The following is a 25684-nucleotide window of genomic DNA, read 5'->3' on the forward strand; positions in this document are numbered from 1 at the left end:
AACTTCAATCTGAGGAGATCAGTAAGAGCACCAGTTACTACCTATATTCAAACTAGAAATAGGAAAATTGTTTACATTAAAAATGCTTTTTCTCTATTATTTAGCTATGTAAAAGAGAAAGATAATAATATTCATACTTGCTCAGAGCAATAGGAAGAGAGATTTCCATTGGTGATCCTCTGTAACTTTGTCTTTCTCCAAGAGCATATTTAACGTCTTGTCCATTGATGACCACTTTTTCTATCGTGAGGTCCTTTGTATCCAAAATCTAGAATTAAATTAGTGTTTTTAAGTGATAAGAAAATTGTTTTATATACACCAGAGAAAACTAATATTAGTTATGGGTTAACTATAATGATCACAGAGTAGAACTAGTTGCTCATAGAGAGTAAAATACAGAGTGAAATTACAAGAATTAAAGAAGTCAAAAGTTAGTGTAGGTCTCGTCTCTTGGGGCTCTAAGCTTCCTGAAAAATTTTTGGTTCTAAAGTTTGCATATATATCATTAGGTAATTCTGGGATAGTCCCACAAATTTGAGGTTTTAAGCGGAAGTCAAATCTAATTTAAAATGCCTTTGTTCCTATCTCCTAAAACTTAACTTCCCTGTTATGAAAAAAATTCACCTTGAATTTAAAAGTTTCTTTCATCACCACTCCTTGATGTATCTCACCATGTATTTCTTCCTGAAATTCTAACTCCTATGTACTTGCATCTATCCCAATATTAAAAGAACCCCTGGCACTTGCTGGGCAAATACGCAGGCTGTATACTGCCATTATGTACCTTGAAAAAGCTCAACCTGGGCGGGGGGGTGGGGGGGGTCAGCTCCTACCACATGACCTACCAAGGACTGGGAGAGGGTGTCTACTTGCCGTGGCCCATCAAGGACAACTGCGTGGGGCAGGAAGGGAGTGGCAGCAGGTGTCTGAGTGCTTTCCATCCCCATAATCCTCCATCCGAGCCCTAGAGACCATACCTTTCATCATCTCTCTCTCTTGCTCTAGAATCTTCAACCTTCCTATGCCACAAGACTGTTTCCAAACAACCTGAACAAGTCTCCCAATGTTACTTTTTAAGCTTCACTTGATCAATCTGCCTTGATACCTATTTATTTGTCTCCTTCCTTTCTTTTTTTAAAGTTTATTTATTTTGAGAGAAAGAGAGATCGGCAAAGAGCATGCACACCCACAGGCGAGAGCATGAGCAGGGGAAGAGAGAGAGAGAGACAGACTCCTAAGCAGGCTCCGTGTTGTCAGCACACAGGCTGACATGGGGCTCAAACTCACAGACCCTGAGATCATGACCTGAGCTGAAATCGTGAGTCAGACACTTAATCCACCGAGCCACCCAGGCACCCCTGTCTCCTTCCATTCTTAAACTCTATGGGCAACCTATGGCTGCTACTTCCTCTTCCTCATCAATCTCTCCTCCTTTTTTCCTTTCTCCCTCTTCAGTCTGGCTTCTCCATCCTCTGCTACTGAGAGGGCAGGGCACACCTCCTGGAGAGGTCTTTTCTGCTCTGTAATCTGGACCCCCATCCACTCATAGCCCTTATGGGCCACCTCATCTGTTCGATGTCCTTTCCTTGGCTTCTTTGAGTTTAAACATGAATGGTTTTCCTCCTTGTCTAATGCCATTTCCTCCACCTCTTTTCTAGCTCCTAAAAATGGATATGTCCCAATGTTCTAGCTTGGATCCCTAGATTTTCTTACCATATTCGTCACTCTCTCATTCTCACTCATCCCGTATCATCAACCAATACCTCTGTGCTGATGACTACAGTCTGTTTCTACAGTTGTTACCTCTTCCCCAGGACTGCTGCTGGGTCTCTTAGTTGCCTGCTTGACATTTCCGTGGGAAATATTGCCTCATATTCAGTGGGCTTCTCAAACTTCCAAAAATGAAGCTACCTGGATGTCCCTGAAATCAGTTCTCTCCCTTTATTTCTGTTCTGTTAACAGAATCCTCAAGGCACCTAAGGTTTGAGACATTCAAATAATCCACAATTGATCCCGCTTCCCGATCCCCCATAGCCAGTTAACAAATTTTTCTTTCATGCCATCCTCGTACTTTCTTCTCTGTCCTTCTACAACCACTGTAGGCCAGACCCTGCCTTAGAACCACCTGTGGTCTGATCTCCCTACTTCTGGCATCTTTTTACTGAAATCTGGCTGCAGTAGCATGGGGAGTTAGAGGACCAGCTGCTTCTCTTTCAAGTTGGTTAACTGAATTATAAATTCAGGAGAAGTCACAAGGGCAGTCATTAATTTGATTCCTACCTCTCTAGAGTCAATGATACTTGGTTGGAAAAAATCTCCATTCTGGTTTGATCTTTTTTTAAAGCAGCCATATTTGTTAGGGGAGCCACCTGTTTTCCTGCTAATAGGGAATTATTCCTTTTGGGTTACTTTCTTCTGGGGGCACCGCAACCATCTCCCTTACTCTAAATTAGTAGAACTGACTTATCTTCTCGCACTTGCATATTCAGAATATTTGGTTTTATTAGATTTATATCTTATTAAGAATGAGAGGGTTACTCCTTTGTGCCTTCCTATTCCAGTACCTATTTCTGGCTAACTGATTTATTTTAAAAACTTAATTTGAATATCTATGTGTATAACTACTCATGTTTACACGACTTTCATAACCAAAAGGATGACTCAACTGGCTCATTTCCCAGAGGAACATATTCTATTGTCTGTATTGCCTAAACTTTTCAAATCTATTCAGTCAGAGAGTCAGATTACTGTTATGACTATTTTTTTAATCTTTTTCATATCCTCTGAACTTAATACAGTAGTTGGTCCAAATCTCTCCTATAGCATTTATTGTACCATATTATATTGCTATGTTTTCTCTACTAGCTTGAGGGTTCTTAAAAAGACAGAAACCTTCTTAGGTTTGCATTCCCAGAGTTCAGCACAGTACCTGAAAAGTAGTAGGTATCAGTTGATATCAGCATGAAGCAAGTGCTGAGCCAAGAGACAATAGAAAACACAGTGGTTAAGCTATATATCTCAAGTCTTAACCTCAGCTATCATTCTCAAATTAAGAAATTCCCCTTCAAATTTCACTAATAAATGTTATTAAGCAATTGATCAAAAATAGTAATAGGGACAAAAAGGAAACTGGATAGTTGAAAAGCTGGAATTAGTACTTTTCAATAAAGTTTTACTGAACACCAACCGTGTATAAGACCAAGATACCCACATGCAGTTGTAAGAAACAGACCTACTAACAGTAGGAAGTTACTGATTTACTATATCTCACAGTATCCTCTTTGAATAACACCCCCAAAACCAGCTGGCTAGATGCCATGGAATATATAACCAATTCCCTTTTTGCACAGGCTGCTGGGAAGCTCCATGTTAAACCTCGCAACCCACTTCTCTTTTTTTAGGACTTTGTGCCATACATTTGATTTCCCTACCCTTATTCTCTCTTCCTCCAAATTCTTTAAAAAAATTTTTTTAATGTTTGTTTATTTGAGAGAGAGAGACAGAGTGTGAGTGGGGAAGGGGCAGAGAGAGAGGGAGACACAGAATCCAAAGCAGGCTTCAGGCTCTGAGGTGTCAGCACACAGCCCGATGGGGAGCCCAAACCTACAAACCACGAGATCATGACCTGAGCTGAAGTCTCATGCTTAACTAACTGAGCCACCCACGTGCCCCTCTCTTCCTCTAAATTCTTAAAGTATTTTTAATCTTATAATATTGTATATGCTTTTTTAAAGCAAGCTCAAATTCTTTCTTCAACAAAGCATGGCTCTAAATTAAAAAGCTTTATGGGGCACCTGGGTGGCTCAGTTGGTTAAGCACCGGACTTTGGCTCAGGTCATGATCTCATAGTTCGTGGATTTGAGCCCTGCAGCAGGCTCTCTGCTAACAGTTCAGAGGCTGCTTTGGATTCTGTGTCTCTTTCTCTCTCTTCCCTTCCCCTGCTCACGCACATGTTCTTTCTCTCTCTCAAAAATGAATAAACATGAAAAAAAATTAAGTTAAAAAGCTTTATGCCTCAGTATTATGTCTCTACATTTTCTACTTGTTATTTGCAGGATGCTATAACGAAAAAAGCATGGGGTTATTGTTAAAACCAAAACTAAAACAACACCTTGATTTGATTCCCAGCTCAGCTATTTACTTAGTGAAGACAGGAGGGTTTGCAGTCACAAAGATCTGTGTTCACATCCTGGCTTCTGAAACTTACTAGTGAATGATCTTGGTCAAGACATTAAAAACTCTTTGAGCCATCAACTGACAGAACACCTAAAGAAATTGAAAATTTTAATACAAGAAACAAATGCTTGGAAGTTATCACAAATGAGTATTAAACTTCAGTGCAAATAACCCAAAACTTCAGAAGGATTTTCAGAAAAGCTGGGATTTAGTCCTAGCAGGGTTCCTTCAACATTCCCAGCATCAAGGACTCTGAGAATGAAGTGAGAAAGGACACTTGATGTCCTCACCCAGCACTGCCACTGGGTCCTCTCTATTGGTGGTGGTGAGGATGAGGTCCTCTCACCTTCAAGATACACTTAGCACATTTTTAGTGCAGCCCATGTAAACTTTAGGCACTGCTTTCTAATTGAATTCATCCATTAGTTCATCAAACTAACAACACGTCCTCTACCTGCCAGGTGCTATACTAAGAACCTGAGATCCAAAGAGCCATGAAACACAGAACTACCTTCAAGAGCCTGTAATCTAGCGGAGGAAAGATGCTAATGTTGAATAAATAAAACCAAACTCTTGGCCTCAAGTTGTTGTGATAAATAAGCAAATTACAAACAGATGTCACTGTATACAACTACACTTCCTTGCATAAAATCTAACATTATAATTCTAGGCTCTAATTTACTAAACAGACATGCCAGCCAGACATCCTGATTTAAAAACCTTACTTCTCTCAAGATTTGGGGAATGAAGAAAACAATGGGCAAGTTTTTAGATTGGAACATTGAATGTACATTCTTTTCCAGATTGAAGCATCCTGTCTTGTGCTTCCTCAAGGATCAGAGTTCAGTCTTTATTTTTACAGAACAGGTGAGAGTGCAAGGTCGTATTAAGCAGTGATAAACTATCAAAATCTACTTTCTTTTAATAAAAAGAGAGATTGCATTGAAGTGGCCAATCCTACCAGGGCAAAGCTGCCTGCAATAAAAGATAGCATGGTACTTCAGGCAGAACAAAGTACAACCTACAAGGAAATAGATATCTTCTTGCCTGTGATATTAATTTTCTTCCTTGTAGTATTTTTGGTGACTAAATATCAATATATAGAGGAGTCCACCTACTTTTCAAATCAGAATCAGTCTAGCAAGATGTTAAAGGACAAAGAGTAGGTTACCTGCTACATTAGTTCATATTAATAAACTCAAAACACAGGCCTATTACACAAACAGGAGTCATGAGAACCACCAATTCTTATCTAAACTTATAATTATACCCAACTAATTGACCCCACTAATTTCCCACCATCAAGCCTACAACATATGGTGATCAGGTTGCTTAAGGCTGTGCTTTAGTAGATGCCACAATACTCTATGCAAAATACACTGGGCCTGGCATTTTAAACCCTTGTCCCTCTTATTTCTAAAATGCTCACCTATGAAATTCTTCAGGTGAAAGGTACAATCCAAATACTATCACTTTGAGTAAGAACACTGAAAACAAGTTATGTTGTACACATAAAATAATTTAATAACGCTCCATAAATCTAAACAAACTTTTCATCACTCAAGTGGCTAGCGATCTTGTGAAAGTACATTACTTTCTAAGAAGCGCAATAATTACTCGCTCCTTGGAACCAACTATAATGCACTGCATTGAGATACACTTGGAAAGCCTGAATGGCCCAACGGTCCTTAAATTATTTGAAGAGAAGGGCAATAAGAGTCAAAGGTAGAAGGACCATGACCCTGGAGAAAAAGAGCTGCATCTAGAGTTAGCAGAGACTGGAAATACCAAAGCAGTAGGGATAGACGGGTCTGGAGCTGGAAATCCTAAGGGATTTGAGAAACACTGGTAGGGAGGGTGAGGAAAGACTACGATAGGTCGATGGGTCCCGTCCTGCAGACGTGCAGGTTGAAATAAGGTGCGTGGGAGCAAAGGATCAGCATCCGCAGGACATCGGGTGTGAGACTTAGATGAGACTGTGGACTGAGGAAGGTGCGCTGGGGGACTGGAAGAAATCTGGGGCCCGAGGAGGGAGTTCTGGGCTGCAGGCCGAGGAAATGGGGAGGCCACAAGGGGGTTAGCGCCAGAAACTACGATTACAGGGGAGGGAGGGTTCGTGCTAAAATGAAGCCTGAGCGCTGGGTGAGGAGCAGGGCGTGGATGGGGCGCTAGGATGTGCCCAGGGACTGGGAAGAAGAGTCTGGGGAGAGGGGCGCAGGAAGAGACATTAGGTATATTCAGGGGCTGACGGAGGGATGCAGAGACATAAGTGGGTTTGGGAGGAGGAGATATAGGGTGAGTGGGGGCTGAGGAAGGGGAGGTGAGAAATGAGTGAGGGCTGAAGGGGAGGTGTGGAATGTGAGTTGAGGGCTGCAGACGGACCGAGGTGCGGGGCTGGGAAGGGGCGGCAGCGGGGAAAGGAACGCGACGCGGGCGGCCGGAGAGAGGCGGACACTGGGCGCTCGTCCCACCGTACCAGGCTGCGCAGATTGTCCTCCTGAGACTGCACCGTGAGCGCGGCGGTGCCGGTCAACACCCGGCGGGTAAAGTCGACGCTGCAGCGTAGGTGCAGGTGCTTGGTCCGGCAGACCGAAGCCGGAGAGGCCAAGGAGCACGTATCCACTACCTCGGGCATGGCTCTGGGGAGTCCCTCCGCACGCCGATCTGCACCCCAAAACCCAGCTGCCAGACTACTCGACTGAGAGCGAGAGGAGGGAGGGAGGTAAAGAAGAGCTGAAGGACTCGTGGCGCCCGCCGGGAAGGGAAGTTTCTCAAAGTGAGAGAAGAGTAGGTTGCCCCGTGGCTGGAACTACAAGTTCCGTGATGCAGAGCGAGGAGGCGTGCGCTATGCTCCCTGGGAGTGTGTGTGGAGGGGTGCTGAAAGGACTGGGGACATTCCTGAAAGGGGAGGAGGAGGAGGAGGAGGGGAGTGGGAGCAGCCGGTGGAGGGGTGGGCCGACGGAAATGATCCCAACTGTAGCGGGGAGATCAATTGAATGCTTCCATTTTAGTTTCGTCCAACTTCGGTAGAAATTGGAATGGCAATTGAAGAATGTCAGACCTGTTGGTAGTAGCGGGCAGTAAAGATAGGGCAGGGTGAGAAGCAATAAGAGGCCTAGCAGAAAACCTGCTTTCGTGCAGCTCCTCGTTAGTATAGTGGTGAGTATCCCCGCCTGTCACGCGGGAGACCGGGGTTCGATTCCCCGACGGGGAGGCACGCGTAGGTTTTTTTCGTTCTCCTTTATTACCTTCACAACAACTGTGATAAAAGTGCACCTTCAAACATTTTAAAAGTTTTTTCGTTTTCTTTTATTACCTTTACAACAACTGTGATAAAAGTGCACCTTCAAACATTTTAAAAGTTAGTACGGAAGAAATAACCAATGTCAAATTACCTGTAAGCGTTCCTTTTTAAGAGTTGTTTGGTTGCTGGCTTGCCGTGTTGGCAACCCAATACACGTGAGCTAAATATTGCATCAGTTCAACAGGATTTTCTTTAGTGCTTCTTAGGTACATTTCCAAGCCCTGGAGAGCAAAAACAGAATAACCCAATATTCCCGTTTTAGAAATTTAGGAAGGTCATTTCAATATACTGTAATGAGAGAATTCTGTGATGTTGAGTATGTGCTGGCCACAAGATTGGAATTTGGAGCTGGGACATCTAGCTCTGCTCTGGGGCTCTTCCAGAAGGTGAGGAAAGATTGAAGGATGATTTCCTTTGGGATGGGACCTCAGAGTTGAAGCTGGAAAAACTGGGAGAGGACAGGATTCAGAGGACTTTAAATAGCTGGTTCTTTAATCCTGAATTCATGGAGCGGGTGGGGGTGGTGGGGGGGGGGGAGGCGGGGCATTGAAGAATTTTAAACAAGTGAGGGACATGGTCAGATTCATGTCATGGAGAGAACGCTGGTGGTTATTCAGAGAATGGCTATGAGTTATCAAAAACAGAGGCAGGTGAGTTAGGAAACTATTAGAACAGTCCAGGAAGAGGATGCAGGGGGCCTAACAAAAGAGAGTAAGTAAAGAGAGAAAAGAAGGAATACTTAAGAGATAAGTGGATTCACAGACTAAGAAGCAGCCTAAAGTGTTTCTCAGATTTTTGGCTTCAGTGTGTGAGCAATCATTAAGGTGAGCAACCATATTAAGAGGACAGATTTAGGCGGGATGATCTAAGTTTAATTTTGGACACTCAGAGTTTTAAAATGTATAGGAGTCAAAGTGGAGATGTCTGTGAATCACTTGGATATTTAAATCCATAGATCTGGGGAAATTTATGGCAGATATCAGAACATCCGGGAATGTGGCAGGTGAAGCTCTGGCAGTGAATGAGCTCAGTCCAAGTAGAGTGTGTAAAGGGAACAGCAGTGAAAACAGGTTGAAAGCTGGGAGAACAGCAGGTTCTAACAAAAAAGGCTAAAGGAAGGAGGGAATCCTTTCACAATGTATGCATATATCAAATCACCACAATGTATACTTTAAATATATTACAGTTTTATTTGTCAATTATATCTCAATAAAGCTGAAATTTTTAAAAAGGGTCAAGGAGAGTAAGAACTCATGAAACAAACTAGGAAGAGCCAACCAGCAGTGTCAAATGCAGCCTGGAGGGCCATTAAAATAAAAAATAAAAAGCCTCCTTTGGATTCAGCAACGGGGTGGAAGTAGGCAGGATGGTGGTTTTATTGAGGTTTGTAATTTCGTGGAAGGTGGATGCCGGAGAGCAGTAGGTTGAGCAATAAAAGAGAACAGGGAGATAGAACGTGTCAAGACGTTTGGCCAAGTTGAGAAAGGAAGACAAAAGAGGAATAGAGAAGAATGTGGCATTGAGAGTGTTTTTTATTTTTTTTAGGGAAAGAGATTCTTTAACATGCTTAGATATAGATGTGAACGGGTTTCTAGAGAAGAAGAAATTGAAGATTTAAGAAGTGTGGTTGGTGTTGGCTTAAGCAAGCCAAAGGAAAACAAAATAAAATAAAAACATCCAAAACTATGAAATCCAATATTTTACATGTGCAAAAGTCTGAATTTCATAGGACCTAAGAATCCGTGACATAGTTGACATTTGCACACATTTTTTTGAGATTTGCATTTTTTGACATTTGCATACATTTGAAGATCAAATGATCTTCCTCATGGAGAAAGGATAGTTTGTTTTAATAAAAGAATGTCAATATCATCATCTTCTATTATCGATTACCAGGAGCCCACAGGGTTTATACCAATGTGTGCAAAAAGTGGTAGTCACAGGCAACCACAAATGAATTCCTCAAATTGATTAATAGATTAGTCAAAAGATAGATATTCAGTAGCAATTACCTTCTAAGATACCACTGACCCCAAATACAGTGTACAAAATTAGCAATTCACAAACAATAGAAGTTTTCTTCATATCCAGTGGTGGATTGGGAAGGTTTAAAAACATGAAGCTTGGGCCACGTGGGTGGCTCAGTCAGTTATGCATCCAACTTTAGCTCAGGTCACGATCTCATGGTTCATGGGTTTCGGCCCTGCGTTGGGCTCTGTGCCGACAGCTCAGAGCCTGGAGCCTGCTTTGGATTCTGTGTCTCCTTCTCTTTCTGCCCCTACCCCACTCGCGCTCTCTCTCTCTCTCAAAAATAAATAAACATTAAAAAAATAAAAACATGAACTTTTCCATTGCTTCTATAAAAGAATGATAACACTAAGAATGATATACAAAAGGAGACTTTATTAAGGATGAAATGTAAAATTTTATTAAAAGAAGTAGTAAATATATTTACAGAGCCATTTGAACAGGGAGTATTTTAGCTCTACTGCTCACCTGGAAAAATTACTTAATCCCTAGAATCCTCAATCTTTTCAGGAAAATTGAGATACCTGTGCCTCATGGGGTTGTTGGAAGGATGAAATGAAATAATGCATGTGAAGTGCTAAGCATTGTACTTGGCATAGTGATCATTTGTTACATGTTTGCTGCTATTATTTTTATTGGCTTTTATTTTGTCCATTTTGGTCATGTTAATATGTGTTTTTCCTTATTTTGTTAGCCAGAGTTTTTAGGAAGACCTGGAAAATGAGAAGCAACCAAGACATGGGAAATCAGCAGATAGAGCCAAAAGAGACCTCTAAAGAGAGTTCCCAACATTAGTGATGATCACCTGTTTTTGAAATATATTTACATTTAGGAAACTTGGGAAATCGCAATAGGTGTATTAACACATGACTTCCTATTTCCATCATGTCTAGCTCTTCAGGGTCACCTTCACACGCCAAACTTCAGCCAAGCTCAGAGCAGCTTGTGCAAGAAAGATCTCAGCTCTCTGGAGCTCTTCCTTAAGACTTAACCTCCACCCAGTCCCCAGGGCTCCTAGAAAGAGTTCTCTCCCAGGAGCTCTCTCCCGTCCCTCTCGTCTGGACAGGAGTCTAGCAGAATCTCTTTTCCTGACAGAACAGAAGTGTACGTGATGCCCTTCCTGTTCTCCTTCCAATGGGTGAGAAAGTGGAAGAAATTATTTTAGCTACTTTTTTTTTTCATGTTTAGTTCACAAAATGGTTGAGGCAGCCCTGACCCATTTCTGCATTTTTCTATGAAATCTGTTTTTGTGTGTTCAAGAATGTTATACTTGATATTCACATCTGTAGTCTGGTCGTAACAAGAAAAGGTGAGGGCAGCTGGGGAGGCCAGAAATGAAGGGAGCACAAGACAAAGTTCTTCCCAGTTAGTAAAATAGCATAAGCGACCCTCTCCACCTGCCCTGACTCCTTCTACCTCCTCTCTCCCCCTCCCCGGCCCCTATCCCTGGTTGAAAGCAGGCTGGGTCTGGAGAGCCTCTCACACAGATTTGCCATTTGCTTCTCTGTTTGTGCCCACGGGAGGCACTGGCCAGAACAGGATAGATTGTCAAGCTGTGCTGGGTGGGCCTGCTGGTCACATGACCTTCTCTGTTTCCCCCACACCAAGTAGGGTTCCAAGACCAGCAGTATCAGTGTCTCTTAAAAGCCTCACCAGAAATACAGATCTCAGGCCCTGGCCCTGGCTTGCTGGCTCAGAATTTGCTTCTTAATAAGATACTCCCAGGGATCAGTATGAATATTAAATTAAACCACTGCCTTAGAGACTCAAAGGATACTTTTGGGATTGGAGGAAATTCAGTTCAAGAGTTATCAAACATATCAGGACTCCTTCTCTTGGAGTCCTGGCCCTGGATCCTCAAATCGGTACTCCTCTAATACTCTAATGTCATCCCCAATACAGCATAAGTATCAGTTTATTTGTCCTTTTTCCCCACTCGATGGAGTGTCCTGAATTTCCAGATGGTATATTTTCCATCTCTGAGCGTGTTTGTTGGATGGATGAATAAACGTACAAATGAATGAGGCTTTCATATGAGGTTCCAGGAATACTTTTATTCAGTGCTTTACTCTTTGATGGCTTTGAAGCAAAGAAAAAGCTGCTTCTTGAACTCTTTCTTGTCCTCTGATGTCACCAGGCAATATGTTTGCTTGCAACAGAAAATGCACTTACTGTCCTCTTGTAAATGGTAAACCCTTTACAAACATTTTCATTGGACCATAGTATCTACTCATAAAAGTGCACATATCATAAGTGCATAGCTCACTGAGCTTTATAAACTGAACACACACCAGTGCAATCAGTACCCAGATTAGATACAGAGCATCACCACCACCCCACTAGATGGCCCCCTCAAATTCTCTCCTATTCTCTATAAGCCTCGCTCCCCAGAGGTAATCACTGCTTGATTGCTAACAACATATTACTTCTACCTGTTTTGTTATTTATATTTCCTTTACTTAAACAGAAATGTACAGTAGGTACTCTCATGCCTGGATTCTTTAGCTCTTATATTTGTAAGATTCTTCCATATTGTTATGTATAGTTCTGGGTTATGTGTCCTCATTGCTGTGTAGTGTTACATGTGTGGGTAGACCACGATATATTTATCTGTCCTACTGTGGATGGACATTAGGATAATTTTCAGTTCTGCATTACTGTGAATGGTGCTGCTATAGCACATTCCAGAACATGTCTTTTGGTGGACATATTGCAGCCAGGTTTGGACGTGCTGCTTTGACCCATGCCAGGTCCCATTCCTTTGGGACCTCTGCACCAAGCCAAAACTCATTCATTGCAGCAACCCAGGCTCTCTCATTATGGACTCAAACCCAACAAGCTCCCAGCTGGAGTAGGGAAAGGTGCATCAAGCAGGAAGGGAGGCTGTTTTCAAGTTACAAGAAACAAATTTTCTTCACAGGGACGCCTGGGTGGCTCTGTCAGTTAAGCTGGCTCTTGGTTTCAGCTCTGGTCATGATCTCATGGTTCTTGGGTTCAAGCCCCGCATGAGTTCAAGCCTCACATGAGTTCAAGCCCTGCACGGGGCTCTGCACTGATAGCACAGAGCCTGCTTGGGATTGTCTCTCCCTCTCTCTCTTCTCTCCCCAGTGTGTGTTCTTGCTCACTCTCTCCCCCTCTCAAAAATAAATAAATAAACTTAAAAAAATTCTTCCGAAATGCTGATCTAAATCATACTTTATTTTCTTCTCAGTCCCTACTGTTTCTTTTCTAGGTGCACCTGATTGCAAGATTCAACCGCACTGGGGTTTTTTCTGACTCAGAGATTCCGGCTCTACTTACATTTTTCCTGCTAAGTAGCCAGTGGTATTTCATCAAAGTAGGTACTTACACCTTTTGTTCTGATGGCTTAAAGCATGTGTGGGGTTTGACAAGTGTCATTACTGATTTCAAAAACAGTATTTCTGTCTCAGGTTGGTTGGCGTTGAGCCCAGTTTCTCTTGTCTGCCTGCAGAGCAGGGGTGATTGCTATTTGCTTGTGAAATACGTTTGCAGCAAAGACCTGCCTAAAAGTCTTTCCTTCTAAACATTCTTCCCTTTACAAATTTGTGTTTGAAGAACTAACTAGTATTTTGTCATTTCTTATAAAAGGGCTCTTGTGCTTTGTATTTGGAATTGAGCAAACCCAAGTAAGAGGCTCATATAGTTGACTTCTCACGTTCTCCGGCAGGTGTGTGCCTCAGTACTTCTCCAGCTGAGCCATGCACGTCCCCTCACCTCCCACCCTGCTTTCCACTTCCCTTCCAAGTGCTGCCTCCTCCGGGCATCCAACACAGACCCTTCTCCAGCCAGACTCTACTCTTTCCCAGGGGTGCACCCCACTGTTCTCCCCCAGGCCAAGGTGCTGGACTGATTCCCTGCTCACTCCTCTCTCCCCTGTTTGCTGGCCCCCTTCTCCAGAAATATCTTCCCAATGTATTGTCCTTCCCTTGTTGGTCCTGAAGTTTTCTGAATAGGAACTTTACACACACACACACACACACACACACACAACACACAGAGTTAACCCTCATTATTTGCAGATTTCATATTTGTGAGTTCATCCACTCACTAAAATTTAGTTGTTACCCCAAATCAATACTTGAAGCCCTTTCATGGTCCTTTGTGGACACATGCAGAACAGTGAAAAAATTGAGTTGCCTGAGGCTCACATTCTCAGCTGAAGCTGAACAAGGCAAAGCTGAGCCTTCTTGTTTCTGCCTACAGCTTACACTGTAAACAAGTGTCCTTTTTGTGGTGTTTAGTGTCATGTTTTTCACATTTTTGTGCTTTTTTTGGGGGGGGGGTCATTTCACTGTTCTAAATGTCCTCCAAGCAAATGCTGAAGTGCTGTCTTGTTTTCCTAAGCACAGGAACGCTATGATGTGCCCCATGGAGAACATACATGTGTTAGAGAAGCTTCGTTCAGGCATGACTCACATTGCTGGGGGCTATGAGTTTGATGTTAATGAATCAACCCTGTATTAGATAAGGTATCTTTGGACAGAAGCACACATAAAACAAGGTTATGTATTAAGGCGCTCCTGGGTAGCTCAGTCAGTTAGGCGTCCAACTTCAGCTCAGGTCATGATCCCATGGTTCATGGGTTTGAGCCCCATATTGGGCTCTGTGCTGACAGCTCAGAGCCTGGAGCCTGCTTCAGATTCTGTGTCTCCCTCTCTCTCTGCCCCTCCCCTACTTGCACTCTCCCCCCCTCCCTCTCTCTCTCAAAAATAAACATTAAAAAAAAATTAAAACAAGTTATGTATTGATTGAGAAATGCCACCAAAAGTTCACAGAACCCCACTGTGTTTCCCCTGGGAGCAGTGGTTCAGGTTTCACTAATTCAGTGCTCACTGCAACTTTATATAGAACACAACCACAGCAAGTAAGGAGAGTCAACTGTACATATTCTTGCCCTTCCAGTCAGTTCACATTTGTTTCTTTCAACCTCTCTCTGTTCCCAAAGCAGTTAAGGTGGCAAGCTTTCCCTGGGGATACCTTACTCTCTCAGAGCACCCAGCTCAGTACAATGTGGTAGGTGGGTCCTCAGTAGATGGGAAAGGAATCCAAGAAGGAGGGGAGGGAGGATGGGACAAAGGAAGGAGGGGTGGGGGGGGGGGGAAGGAAAGAACAGTGGAAGCTGAGATTATTGCTTGTCAAAGAGAGCTTGGATTCCCGGAATTTCACAGTCCTCAAATGCTTCCTCTTTATTTCTGAGAGGAATCATTGAACTAGAATAACATAAAATTAGAAATTAAGTGCTATTTTGTGATAGCTTTGGCTTTTATTTCTGCTCTTTAAGGAATCAGACAGAGCAAATCTTCCAGATTCTTTGGAATTTTAAAAAAATGTTTCCTTTTCCTCCTTCTGCCCACTCTTCACCCATTGTTCACTTGGAGCAGGAAAGCCCTATAATTCTCCAACTCTAGGCCAAAAGGAACTGTACTCAAGGCAGGCTTAAATACAACTCTGAGATATTACCAGACACCTTTCATGGGTAGCAAGCAGCATGGATATTGGCTTGTCCTTGGGAAGTTCATTACCTTATTGGGCAAATGAAGACCATAAAATGAAACCGCCAGAGAACAGAGTGGGTGACTGAATAACTAAAGGGTATTCAGGTGGACCAGTCCACAAATGCTGTAGGAGTTCAGTGGAGAGGTCTGTGGGCATCTTTCTGGAAGCAGTGAGGCATGCATGGAAACATAAAGCAGAAGTCTCATTTTTTTAAATTGCTAACGAATATCAATAAAAATTTGGGGGGGCACACCCTCAAAAAATGTGGGGTTTTTTGCTTGTTTATAAATTCTTTACATGTGCTAATGTAACTAATGAATATCTCATGGCACAAAATACATTGAGAGGAAGGGTCATGGTCAATGATGGTGAATATAAATCCTTAATTTTAAATAACCATCTTCATAATTTTGCTTTGCATCGTATAGAGCTACCTTCCTGTCAGATTTGATTTGATCATCATTGTTTCATTTTGTTTGTTAAATCGAGGTAACCTACCTTATCTTGGAATAGAAGCATTAGTTCTGCCATTTTCATTTGCTTACTTATACTTACATGGTAACTTCTGCATTGAGGCTGCAATCTGTGAAACCTAAGCATAGCACTTCCAATTACCTGAGCCTCCAGAAAAGTCATGAGCCTGCATAGGGGTTTGGCCAGGGGCAACAGAAATAATGCCGGCCCACTGAGAAAAGTTAAAGGGACAGTAGAAGAACAAAATACAGTTGTTTATGATTACATCTCATAAGTCGTATCTGTGAAGCAGACCCCTTTCATAAATAAAATTAGAGGTTAGTATTTCCTGCCTGTACCCAAATGATTGCTGCATGCATTGTCTATCCTGCTTTGGAAACCTCTCCTGAGTGAATGTGTAAAGTTTGGATGGGTAATTGAAAGGGACAGTAATTCCTAAGACGTTAATGGTTAAGAGCATAGTCAGATACCAAATGCAAATTCAGAAAAATAGCTCACACTTCTTGAACCCCCAGATGTATTTCCAAAGGAAGAATCCATCACATTTTACCTGTGATGCCTATGTGCACTGGGGCTGTGCATTCCACCCTGGCCTAGTGATCAGGGCAGGGATTCATTGAGGTTTTCTGTCCCCTAGAACCGGAAGAAATCACAGCCACTGGAAACTTACCTTTCCAGGTTAAACTAGCATCACTGAGCCTTGAAAAGTGACGTACCATCACCTCTGCCATATTTGATCGGTCACACAAGACCAACCCTGATAGCATAGGAGGGAACTACACAAAGACATGAATACCAGGAGGTAGAGGACATTGGGAGCCTTGTTGGAGCTGGCTACTACCACGAGGTAGGCATTATTATCATCCCCATTTTACAAAGGAAGAAACCGAGGGTCTGATAAATAAATAATTTGCTCAAGTCACTAGCTTGGAAAAAGCTGACCGTGGGTTCCAACCAGGGAGTGTGACCCCAGAGCACATCCTTTTTGAGCACAGCAGTGTAGCCTGATCTCACCGCAGGCCTTTTTCTAACTTCCTTTCTTCACCCCACTGCATGAAACATTGCAAATGAGATAGATTTCCTTTTGCTTAGACCATTTCAAAAGTCATTGTTTTTTAAGGGTGGAGGTTGGAGGGTTTCCAAAGAAGGAAATACAATGAGAATATCTGGCCAAAGTCCCTAACATGTACACGTTAATTAATTAACTAAGAAAATGTCATCCAGAGACTGAGAATAACAAGACCATTGACCCGATTTCAGAATCTGACATTTACAAAATGATCACAAGGTAGTGGGTTGTGTGTACATCCTGTTCCATTTCTCCCTTCCTGGTTGTTTCGGTCAGGTTGTCTCACGAGTCTGGGTGGGCTAAATTGAGCAACATTTTGCTAAAATAAGTCTGCAATATTAGACCTTAGGAAACAAAAGCCGGAAAGAGAAACTACATTTCCTATAAAAAGTGGAACTACTGGATAACATCTTGCCAACAGTATGACTGGATAGAGGGCGATCTATGTGTGAGAAGGAGTAGGACTATATATGATGTTTAATGTTATCTGTATAAATGATCATGAGAAAGGTAAAGTTTTGTTGTTCTTTTGTTATGATGTTTTCTTAACCAAATCTGTAGTTGCACTGAATTGTAGGCCATCATTTTAAACTAGATATGGCACGGCATTCATCAATAAACACATTTTGTTTTATTTAGTAATTTATGTTAGCATTTTCTCTACGTCAGGCCCTATTCTAAGTGCTTTAGACATATTAACATAATTTTTAAACTTCTTTTTTACAACAATTTGAGGTATACAGCATAAAGATTTGATATTTGTGTATATTGCAAAATGATCACTACAATAAGTCTAGTTAACATCTGTCACCATACCTACAGATTTTATTTTCTTGTGATGAGAACTTTTAAGATGTACTCTTTTAGCAACTTTAAAATATGCAAGAGTATTATTAACTGCAGTCACCAAGCTGCACATTATATTTCCGTGACTTACTTATTTATGACTGGAAGTTTGTACCTTTTGACCCTCTTCATGTATTTTGTCCACTCCCCCTGCCTCCAACCTCTGGCAACCACCAATCTGTTCTCTGTAACTCTCAGGTTGGTTTTGTTTTTAATTCTATATATAAGTGAGATCATATGGTATGTAGGTATATACTTATCTTTCTCTTCCTGACTTATTTCACTTATCATAATGCCCTCAAGGTCCATTCCTGTTGTTGCAAATGGCAGGATTGTTTTTATGGCTGAACCGTGTGTGTGTGTGTGTGTGTGTGTGTGTGTGTGTGTTTGTAAGTGTAGGTATATGTGTATATATGCGTGTATAACTGTATGTATACATATACACACACACACACAGACATACACACCATATTTTCTTTTTCATTCTTCCACTGATGGACATTTAGGTTGTTTTCATATCCTGGCTATTATAAATAATGCTGTAATGCACATGGGGGTACATATATCTTTTCAAGGTAGTGTTTTCATTTTCTTCAGATAAATACCCAGAGTGGAATTGCTGGATCATATGGTAGTTCTATTTTTTTTAAGTTCTTTCTTTTTTTTTTAATTTTTATTTATTTTTGAGAGAGAGAGAGAGAGAGAGAGAGAGAGAGAGAGAAGGGGAGGGGCAGAGAGAGAAGGAGGCACAGAATTCAAAGCAGGCTCCAGGCTCTGAGCTGTCAGCACAGAGCCTGATGTGGGGCTCAAACTTACTATCTGAACCATGAGATCATGACCTGAGCCAAAGTCGGGTGCTTAACCGACTGAGCCACCCGGGCGCCTCATATATATTTTTAAGTTCTTGGCTTATTAATCCTCTCATGAAAAATCTGCACCATCACCACAGATAAAGTCACTGCAGAACCTTTATTCCTTCTGTTTTCCTATCTCCGGCTCACTTGTTGCCCATACCAACATTGGCTTCTGCAGTCCCCTGACTTCTTCATTCTGTTCTTATGGTCCTTTCCCTGTTTTCTGGAGGTCTTTTTCTTCTCACACAGGCCATGTCTTGCAAGTCTATGTTTGGGTTCATTTTTCTGTGCATCATCCAAGGAACCATAAATCATGCCAAAGCCAGTTGTTTTGCCACCACCAAAATGGGTTCTGAATCCAAATACAAAGACAGCATCTGGTGTGGTCTTGTCCGTTCTGGCTAGTTTTCCCTGAACTTCTGTCTTAAGTACTGTTGCCTTTCCAGGGTGAAGAACATCAATGAGCACTTGTTTCCTCTGAAGTAGTTGGTTGGTCATGAACTTCCTGGCCCAGATAGGTACTGTGCCCTTCTTGATGGTGGCTGAGCTTCAAGCAGCCAGGGAGGAAAAGAGAATGACTATATGGTAGTTCTGTCTTAGTTTTTTGAGGGTCCTCCAGACTGTGTTCCATAATGGCTGCATCATATTTATATTCCCACCAGGGGTGCACAAGGCTTCCCTCTTCTTCACATCCTCACCAACACTTGTTATGTCTTGTCTTTTTGATAATAGCCATTCTAACAGGTGTAAGGTAATATCTCATTGTGGTTTTGATTTGCATTTGATTTTGATTTTGATTTGCATTTCTCTGATGATTAGTGATGTTAAGCGTCTTTTCATGTGTCTGCTGGCCATCAGGATGTCTTCCTTGGAAAAACGTATTTTCAGATCCTTTGCCCATTTTTTTAGTCAGATTTTTTTTTTTGCTATTGAGTTGAATACATCTTTATATATTTTGGATATTAACCTCTTATCAGATACATGATTTGCAAATATTTTCTCCCATCTGGCAGGTTGCCTTTTCATCTTGGTGATGGTTTCCTTTGCTGTGCAGGAGCTTTTTTGTTTGGTATAGTCCTACTTGTTTATTTTTGCTTTTGTTGTCTTTGCTTTTGGTGTCCAATTTAAAAAAATCATCACCAGGACTGAAGTCAAGGAGCTAATCGCCTATGCTTTCTTCTAGGAGTTCATGGTTTCAGGTTCTACATTTAAGTCTAATCCATTTTGAGTTTATTTTTGTATATGGTATAAGATGATGGTCCAGTTTCCTTCTTTTGCATGTGGCTGTTCAGTTTTCCCAATACCATTTATTGAAGAGATTGTCCATTCCTCATAGTACATTCTTGGCTCCTTTTGCCACAAATTAATTGACCATATATACTTGGGCTCACTTCTAGGTCTTCATTCTGTTCCATTGATCTATGTGTCTGTTTTTGTGCCAGTGCCATACTATTTTGATTACTATACTTTGTAATGTAGTTTGAAATCAGGGAGCATGATGCCCCCAGTTTTGTTCGTCTCTCTGAAGATTGCTTTGGCTAACGTGGAGTCTTGTGTGGTTCCGTGCAAATTTTAGAATAGTTTGTTCTGTTTCTATGAAAAATACAATTGGAATTTTGATGGGGATTGTATTGAATTTGTAGCTTGCCTTGGATAGTACAGAGGTTTCAAAGATTTTAATTCTGATACTATGTTGAATAAAAGTGGTTAGAATGGTCATCCTTGTCTCATTCCTGATCTTAAATGAAAAGCTTCCAGCTTTTCACCATTGAGTAGGATGTTAGCTGTGGGCTTATCATAGATGACCTTTACTGTTTTACATATTTCTATTAATCCTGACAACGACCCTGAGAAGTAGGTATGATTGCTTTTCCCATTTTACAGAAGGGGAAACTGAGGCACGAGCACTGTCCTGGTTAAGTTCCACATTGCACAAGTTACAAAATAACCTAAGGTTAAGTAACCAGCCAAGATTACACAGCTAGTAAGTTTCAGAATTGAGACTGGGTTCCAACCAGGCACTAGAGCTGCAGAGCCTGGCTTTTAGTCAAGCTTTTTGCCTGGAACAAAATATGGATGCCTAGGTCATTCTCTTTTGTGACCTCATAGGCCATTCTTGCCACTGGCATCCCCTCCCTCCCATTCTCACCCCTTCTCTTGCCTGACCAGCAATTTCTGCGCTTTTTTTTTTCCTAAGAGTCAATTCATGTTTACCCTCTACTATGAAGCCTTCCATGACTTGGAAGTCATAAAGATTTATGCACCTATTTCTTTGTGTTCTTAATATGCTTTGATCATTTTATTGAGACATGGGCTATTTTTTAATCTACTCGGCTTCTAGTCTACCTCCTCTGTTACCAGTTCTGTGATGCACCTCTCCCCCATTTTAGGGGTGGTCTGTGTGACCTGAGGCTTTCCTTAATGCCACAATTCAGAGGCAACCATGTGAACCAGGTTGGTCTAATCCAAATGAATCCTGGGACATGACGGGAGCTGGTGGAGAGAAACACATGATTCCATTGCAAGTCCAGAGCTGCTGGCAGCCTTCTGTCTTCACACTGTGCCCGAGAATGAAGCCAAACTGAAGACAGGGAGAAAGGAAGGAGAGTGAAAAAGCCTGCTGGAGACATTGTTTGAACCTCTGGGTCAAACCCCACCTAAATTCAAGATATACCTTTGGACTCGATGAGCTAGACTTCCCTTTTTCAGCTTACTCCAGATGGAACTTTCACTCATTTGTGACCAGAGGAATACTAACCAGTAGATGTATTCTACCATGTATCTATAGCTATTTGACTATACCAATGTGAACTAGACCATAATTCTTTGGGGCAGTAGATGCTGAATAAATATTTGTTGAATGAATTTAGCTGAGGAGTGTTTTGGAGGGAACTGAGCCTAGAGCGGGGACACCTTTATGGAGGCTAATGAACTTAGCTGGTACAAAATATAATCGAGGGACTGAAGAGTGGGATTGAAGAAAAGGGACAGGAATCAAAGAATGAACAAGGCAGTGGTACAGAATGGGGTGCACAATAGTTACATTGAAGCTCGAGTGCTACCCCATTCTGTGTATTTATGTACCATTCTGTGTGTGTTTTAGTAGACTTCTCTTGAGCAGCCAACTAAATTAAATTTCATATTGCTAGCTGGTTATTGCCTGTCTAAATTACCCATCTCTGCCAGTTTGTCACAGTAGAAAAATTAATGTTAGACAGAGGCTCACGTATGAGCCAATAACCGTGATTATCACAAAAAAAGGAGCTTTATTAAACAACATTCAGGTCTTCCTAGGGATAGGATTGGGAGTTGAGAGGCCCATACAACTCAGCGTGTGGTGATAGGCAGCTCCTGGACAATGTAATGGAGCATCAGCTAAGAGCAAAGGCCCTGAGTAAAATGGAAACTGGGTGGTGAAGTTGTCCTTGCCTTCCCTAACCACCAGCTAAGAGGACATCCAGTAAGAGACCCTGAGAGTTATGTGCAACAGCACCCTACAGCCAGCTCCAGGACCCAGCGGAAGGGAGGAACAAGGCGCCTCTTTGCTTCCCATCAGCTCACCTAAAAAAGGAGCTAAGTCCTACTTAGCCTCAACATCTTCACTCTCAGCCTGCCCCAGGACAGGCCAGAGGGCAAGGGAGGTACCATCCGTTTTGCTCTGGGATTATTGTACTTTTGCCCTCCTACTTTGTCACTGACCTGCAGACTGCCAGCTGCAAGGTGGATTCTGGATAACTTATGCCCAGATCAGCCATGGAGAAGACTCCATTCTCCGGGATAAAGGATCTATAGCAGTACAGATGGACCATTCTGTGATGATGGAAATGTTCTGTATGCAGTGCATTATGACAGCATCAGCCACAGTGGCTACTGGGCACTTGAGATGAATTGATGGCTAGTGCAATTGAAGCATTAAAATTTTTAATTTAATTTAATTTTTAAAATGAAAATTTAAACAAGGACCAGTGGTTGCTGTATTGGATAGCACAGCTCTATAGTTTCTTTCTCTCTCCTCTCTCTTGGTTTGCCTCTTCTACCTATTTCTTCACCCGTCCCTCTCCTTCTGCTGAAATAGCTTCTGTGGAATATGGACTTTCACATTCTGGGCCAGTGCCCTAACCCAGTGGATGCACAATGAGTCAGTCAGTCTTTTAGCTGAAGAGAAGGATTCTTTTTTTTTTAATGTTTATTTATTTTTGAGAGAGAGAGTGAGACAGAGTGTGAGAGGGGGAGGGCCAGAGAGAGGGAGACACAGAATCTGAAGCAGGCTCCAGGCTCCGAGCTGTCAGCACAGAGCCCGACGTGGGGCTCGAACTCACAAACTGCGAGATCATGACCTGAGCGGAAGTCGGAGGCTTAACCGACTGAGCCACCCAGGCACCCTGAGGATTCTTGATCATGACTCAAAAACATAAAAAAATAAAATGGTATGCTATCATTTCAAATTGTTAGTATTTTACACAACTCCCTTAGCTGGTTATTTACTTCTTATTAGGAAGAAACTATAAGAGCAGGAAAGATGCCTGTGAAGAGTTCTGGAGCCAGACTTCCTGGTTTAAGATCTGACTCTCTCACTTATTAGCTGTAGGCTCTTAGGCAACTTACTGAATTTCTTAGTATCTCAGTTTCCTCCTCTGTAAAATAGCAATAATAATATTGCTATATTATTGTGGTGGGTTGTGGTGAATCTTAAATTGTGTGTGTGTGTGTGTGTGTGTGTGTGTGTGTGTCAAGCACATAGGACAGAGATCAGCACATAGCAGGTATTAATCAACATTTACTAATATTATTCCCTCTGCTTGGCAACCTTCTTTGCACAGAGCAGGTGCTCAAAAGAAGTTTGAGAGAATGAGGACTGGATTAAGTGTGTTGCCACCAGGTGGCAGTAGTGCCTCACTTATAGGGACTAACCAAACCACCAGAGGACTTCATTGGAGTCGGCGAAACTCCCTCCTTCATGAAGTCCCAGATGCGGTATGAAGAACTGAACCCCTTTCCTCTTCTGTCCTTCCTTTTCCTCTAATATCTGCCCTCTCTCTACTGTGATAAACCTTTCCTTCCCCTTGCCCCCGCCCCACCCGTGTATTAGCCTGCTAGGGCTACCGTGCAAAAGACTGGATGGCTTAAACAGCAGACATTTTCTCACAGTTTTGGAGGCTAGAAGTTCAAGATCAAGATATCTTCAGGGTTGGTTTGGGTGAGGCCCCTCTCTTGGCTTGTAGATGGCTACCTTCTCACTATATCCTAACGTGATTCTTCCCTAGGCACATGCAGAGAGAGCGCTTTGGTATTTCTTCCTCTTCTAGTAAGGTCACCAGTCCATATTAGATTAGGGCCCTACCCTTATGATTTCACTTAGCCTTAATTACTTCCCTAAAGACCTTATCTCCAAGTACAATCACATTGGGTATTAGGACTTCAGCATATGAGTTTGGGGAGACCCAATTCAGTCCATAATACCACTTTTATTTATAAACTCTGTTCTCATACTTCTTACCAATGTAGCTTTTCTTTCTTACTTCCTGTTATTCACCCATCCTTGAATCTTTATATGGCTTTTCTAGGACTTGTACAGGTTGTAGCTGAACAACTCTAGGGGGCATCATTCATATCATAGCGTACATTTGCATATTACGACAGCATTGAGGCAGATGGCAGTAAGATGTCTTGAAGAAGAGGAGTCTTTTTCAAATTCACACAAAGGTGCTGGCCCCCTCCACTGTGTTCCTGTCCTTCTCATCATTGTTGCTTCAGCTTCTCTCCTTCCTTACTCGCCTCTTTAGGCTGAACCTGCTCCATGTTCATAAAGAGATTAATTCATCACAGCACACATTATTCAGTACCTTAGGGCCAGGCTGTCTTGTGAATACCAAATGGTGCACCCTACCCTTGCACCTTTAACTAGCCAGTCCATCCACACCCAGCAGGACAACACCCAATGGAATGAGCCTCCAACAGTCCTTGGATCATTCACTGTCTGCCTTTCCCTTGTACAGACATTAGGACCCAGGCAGGGAAGGGAAGAGGATTCATGTAGTATTGTAATGTAAACTAGCATTTATTGAACACTTACCATGTGCTGCACACAGTTCTAATTCTCTCTGCGTATTACATTTAATCATCAAAACTGTGCTCTCATTTTCTAGATGAGAAAACTAAGCTGTAGACAACGGGCAGAGACTCCTAATTGTTCCCTAATTTCTGTCTTCTCTATTTTTCTTTAAGTAATTGAAGCTGATGGATTTTGGCTAGACCCAGGGGTGCCCAAGAATGGCCACATTTCTCAGCCTCCCTTGCAGTTTGATGTGGCCACATTACTTAATTTGGGCCAGTTGGATGTGAATAGAAAAGAGGGCTGCAATTTCAGTGTTCCATCCTTGAAAGGAAGCTTCTTGCTCTCTCTGTCCTCTTTTCCTTGTCCCCATGCTTGGACAGTAGTGAGCCAGCTTTGACCATGGAAACAAGGACCATAGGATGAAGAGAAGAGCAACGACATAGAAGGAACCTGGTCTGTAGATGAGCTTATGGGACAAAGCCATGTACATGCTGACCCTAAATCTATCTTTGGATTATTATGTGAACAAGAAGTAAACTTGTCTTGTTTGAATCACTATAGTTTGGGTGTCTTTATTACAGCATCTTAGCATGTTCTTTCACTAAAATGGAGAAGTTAAGTAACATGCCCAAGATCACCAAGGTAATAAATGACAGCAAAAGGATTTTAACTCAGGTAATGATTTGAATCCAGAACCCGAGCTAATTGTACAATAATCCAAAGCCTAAGCTTAACCACTGACTGTATAATAAGATCTTATTCCTCCAAAAGTTCATAATCTCCAGGCAAGACCACCCCTTATATTGGGCTTTGAAGGACAGCCAAATGGGCTGTAAAACACAAACTGTATAATCTTTTCATTGAATACCTGGAAACCCCATGATTATCCCCTTCTTTGGGGCAGTAGAGATCTGGTTAAAATGTAAACACAATGTGGGAGGGGCAACACAAAAATCCATTATAACCATGGAACTCTTGGTACTAGGTAATTTCTCATGCTATCTGACCTGTCAAGGTTGAGACAGAAAGGGATAATGGACACACAAAAATTTTTTTTTCAATATATGAAGTTTATTGTCAAATTGGTTTCCATACAACACCCAGTGCTCATCCCAAAAGGTGCCCTCCTCAATACCCATCACCCACCCACCCCTCCCTCCCACCCTCCATCAACCCTCAGTTTGTTCTCAGTTTTTAAGAGTCTCTTCTGCTTTGGCTCTCTCCCACTCTAACCTCTTTTTTTTTTTTTTTCCTTCCCCTCCCCCATGGGTTTCTGTTAAGTTTCTCAGGATCCACATAAGAGTGAAACCATATGGTATCTGTCTTTCTCCGTATGGCTTATTTCACTTAGCATAACACTC

General features: G+C 42.1%; 1 protein-coding gene, 1 non-coding gene and 1 pseudogene across 2 annotated transcripts in view; 1 reads left to right on the top strand and 2 right to left on the bottom strand.

Moving 5' to 3' along the window:
• LTA4H (leukotriene A4 hydrolase) overlaps nucleotides 1-6929 on the bottom strand; it is a 34491-nt gene extending 27562 nt beyond the window's left edge. The window contains exons 1-2 of the mRNA XM_007085641.3: nucleotides 6653-6929; nucleotides 138-268 (exon numbers count right to left, since the gene is read on the bottom strand). Of these exons, the coding sequence (XP_007085703.1) occupies nucleotides 138-268; nucleotides 6653-6811 (290 nt within the window). The 5' untranslated portion in view covers nucleotides 6812-6929. The remainder of the gene's footprint in view (nucleotides 1-137; nucleotides 269-6652) is intronic.
• A 389-nt stretch (nucleotides 6930-7318) lies between these two features.
• TRNAD-GUC lies at nucleotides 7319-7390 on the top strand. Its single transcript has one exon. It is a non-coding gene; the product is annotated as a tRNA-Asp (tRNA).
• Nucleotides 7391-18411: 11021 nt separating this feature from the next.
• On the bottom strand, nucleotides 18412-19595 carry LOC122240536 (annotated as a pseudogene).
• Nucleotides 19596-25684: the final 6089 nt, after the last annotated feature.

The sequence above is a fragment of the Panthera tigris genome, chromosome B4 (genome assembly GCF_018350195.1).
Source record: "Panthera tigris isolate Pti1 chromosome B4, P.tigris_Pti1_mat1.1, whole genome shotgun sequence".
NCBI lineage: Eukaryota > Metazoa > Chordata > Mammalia > Carnivora > Felidae > Panthera > Panthera tigris.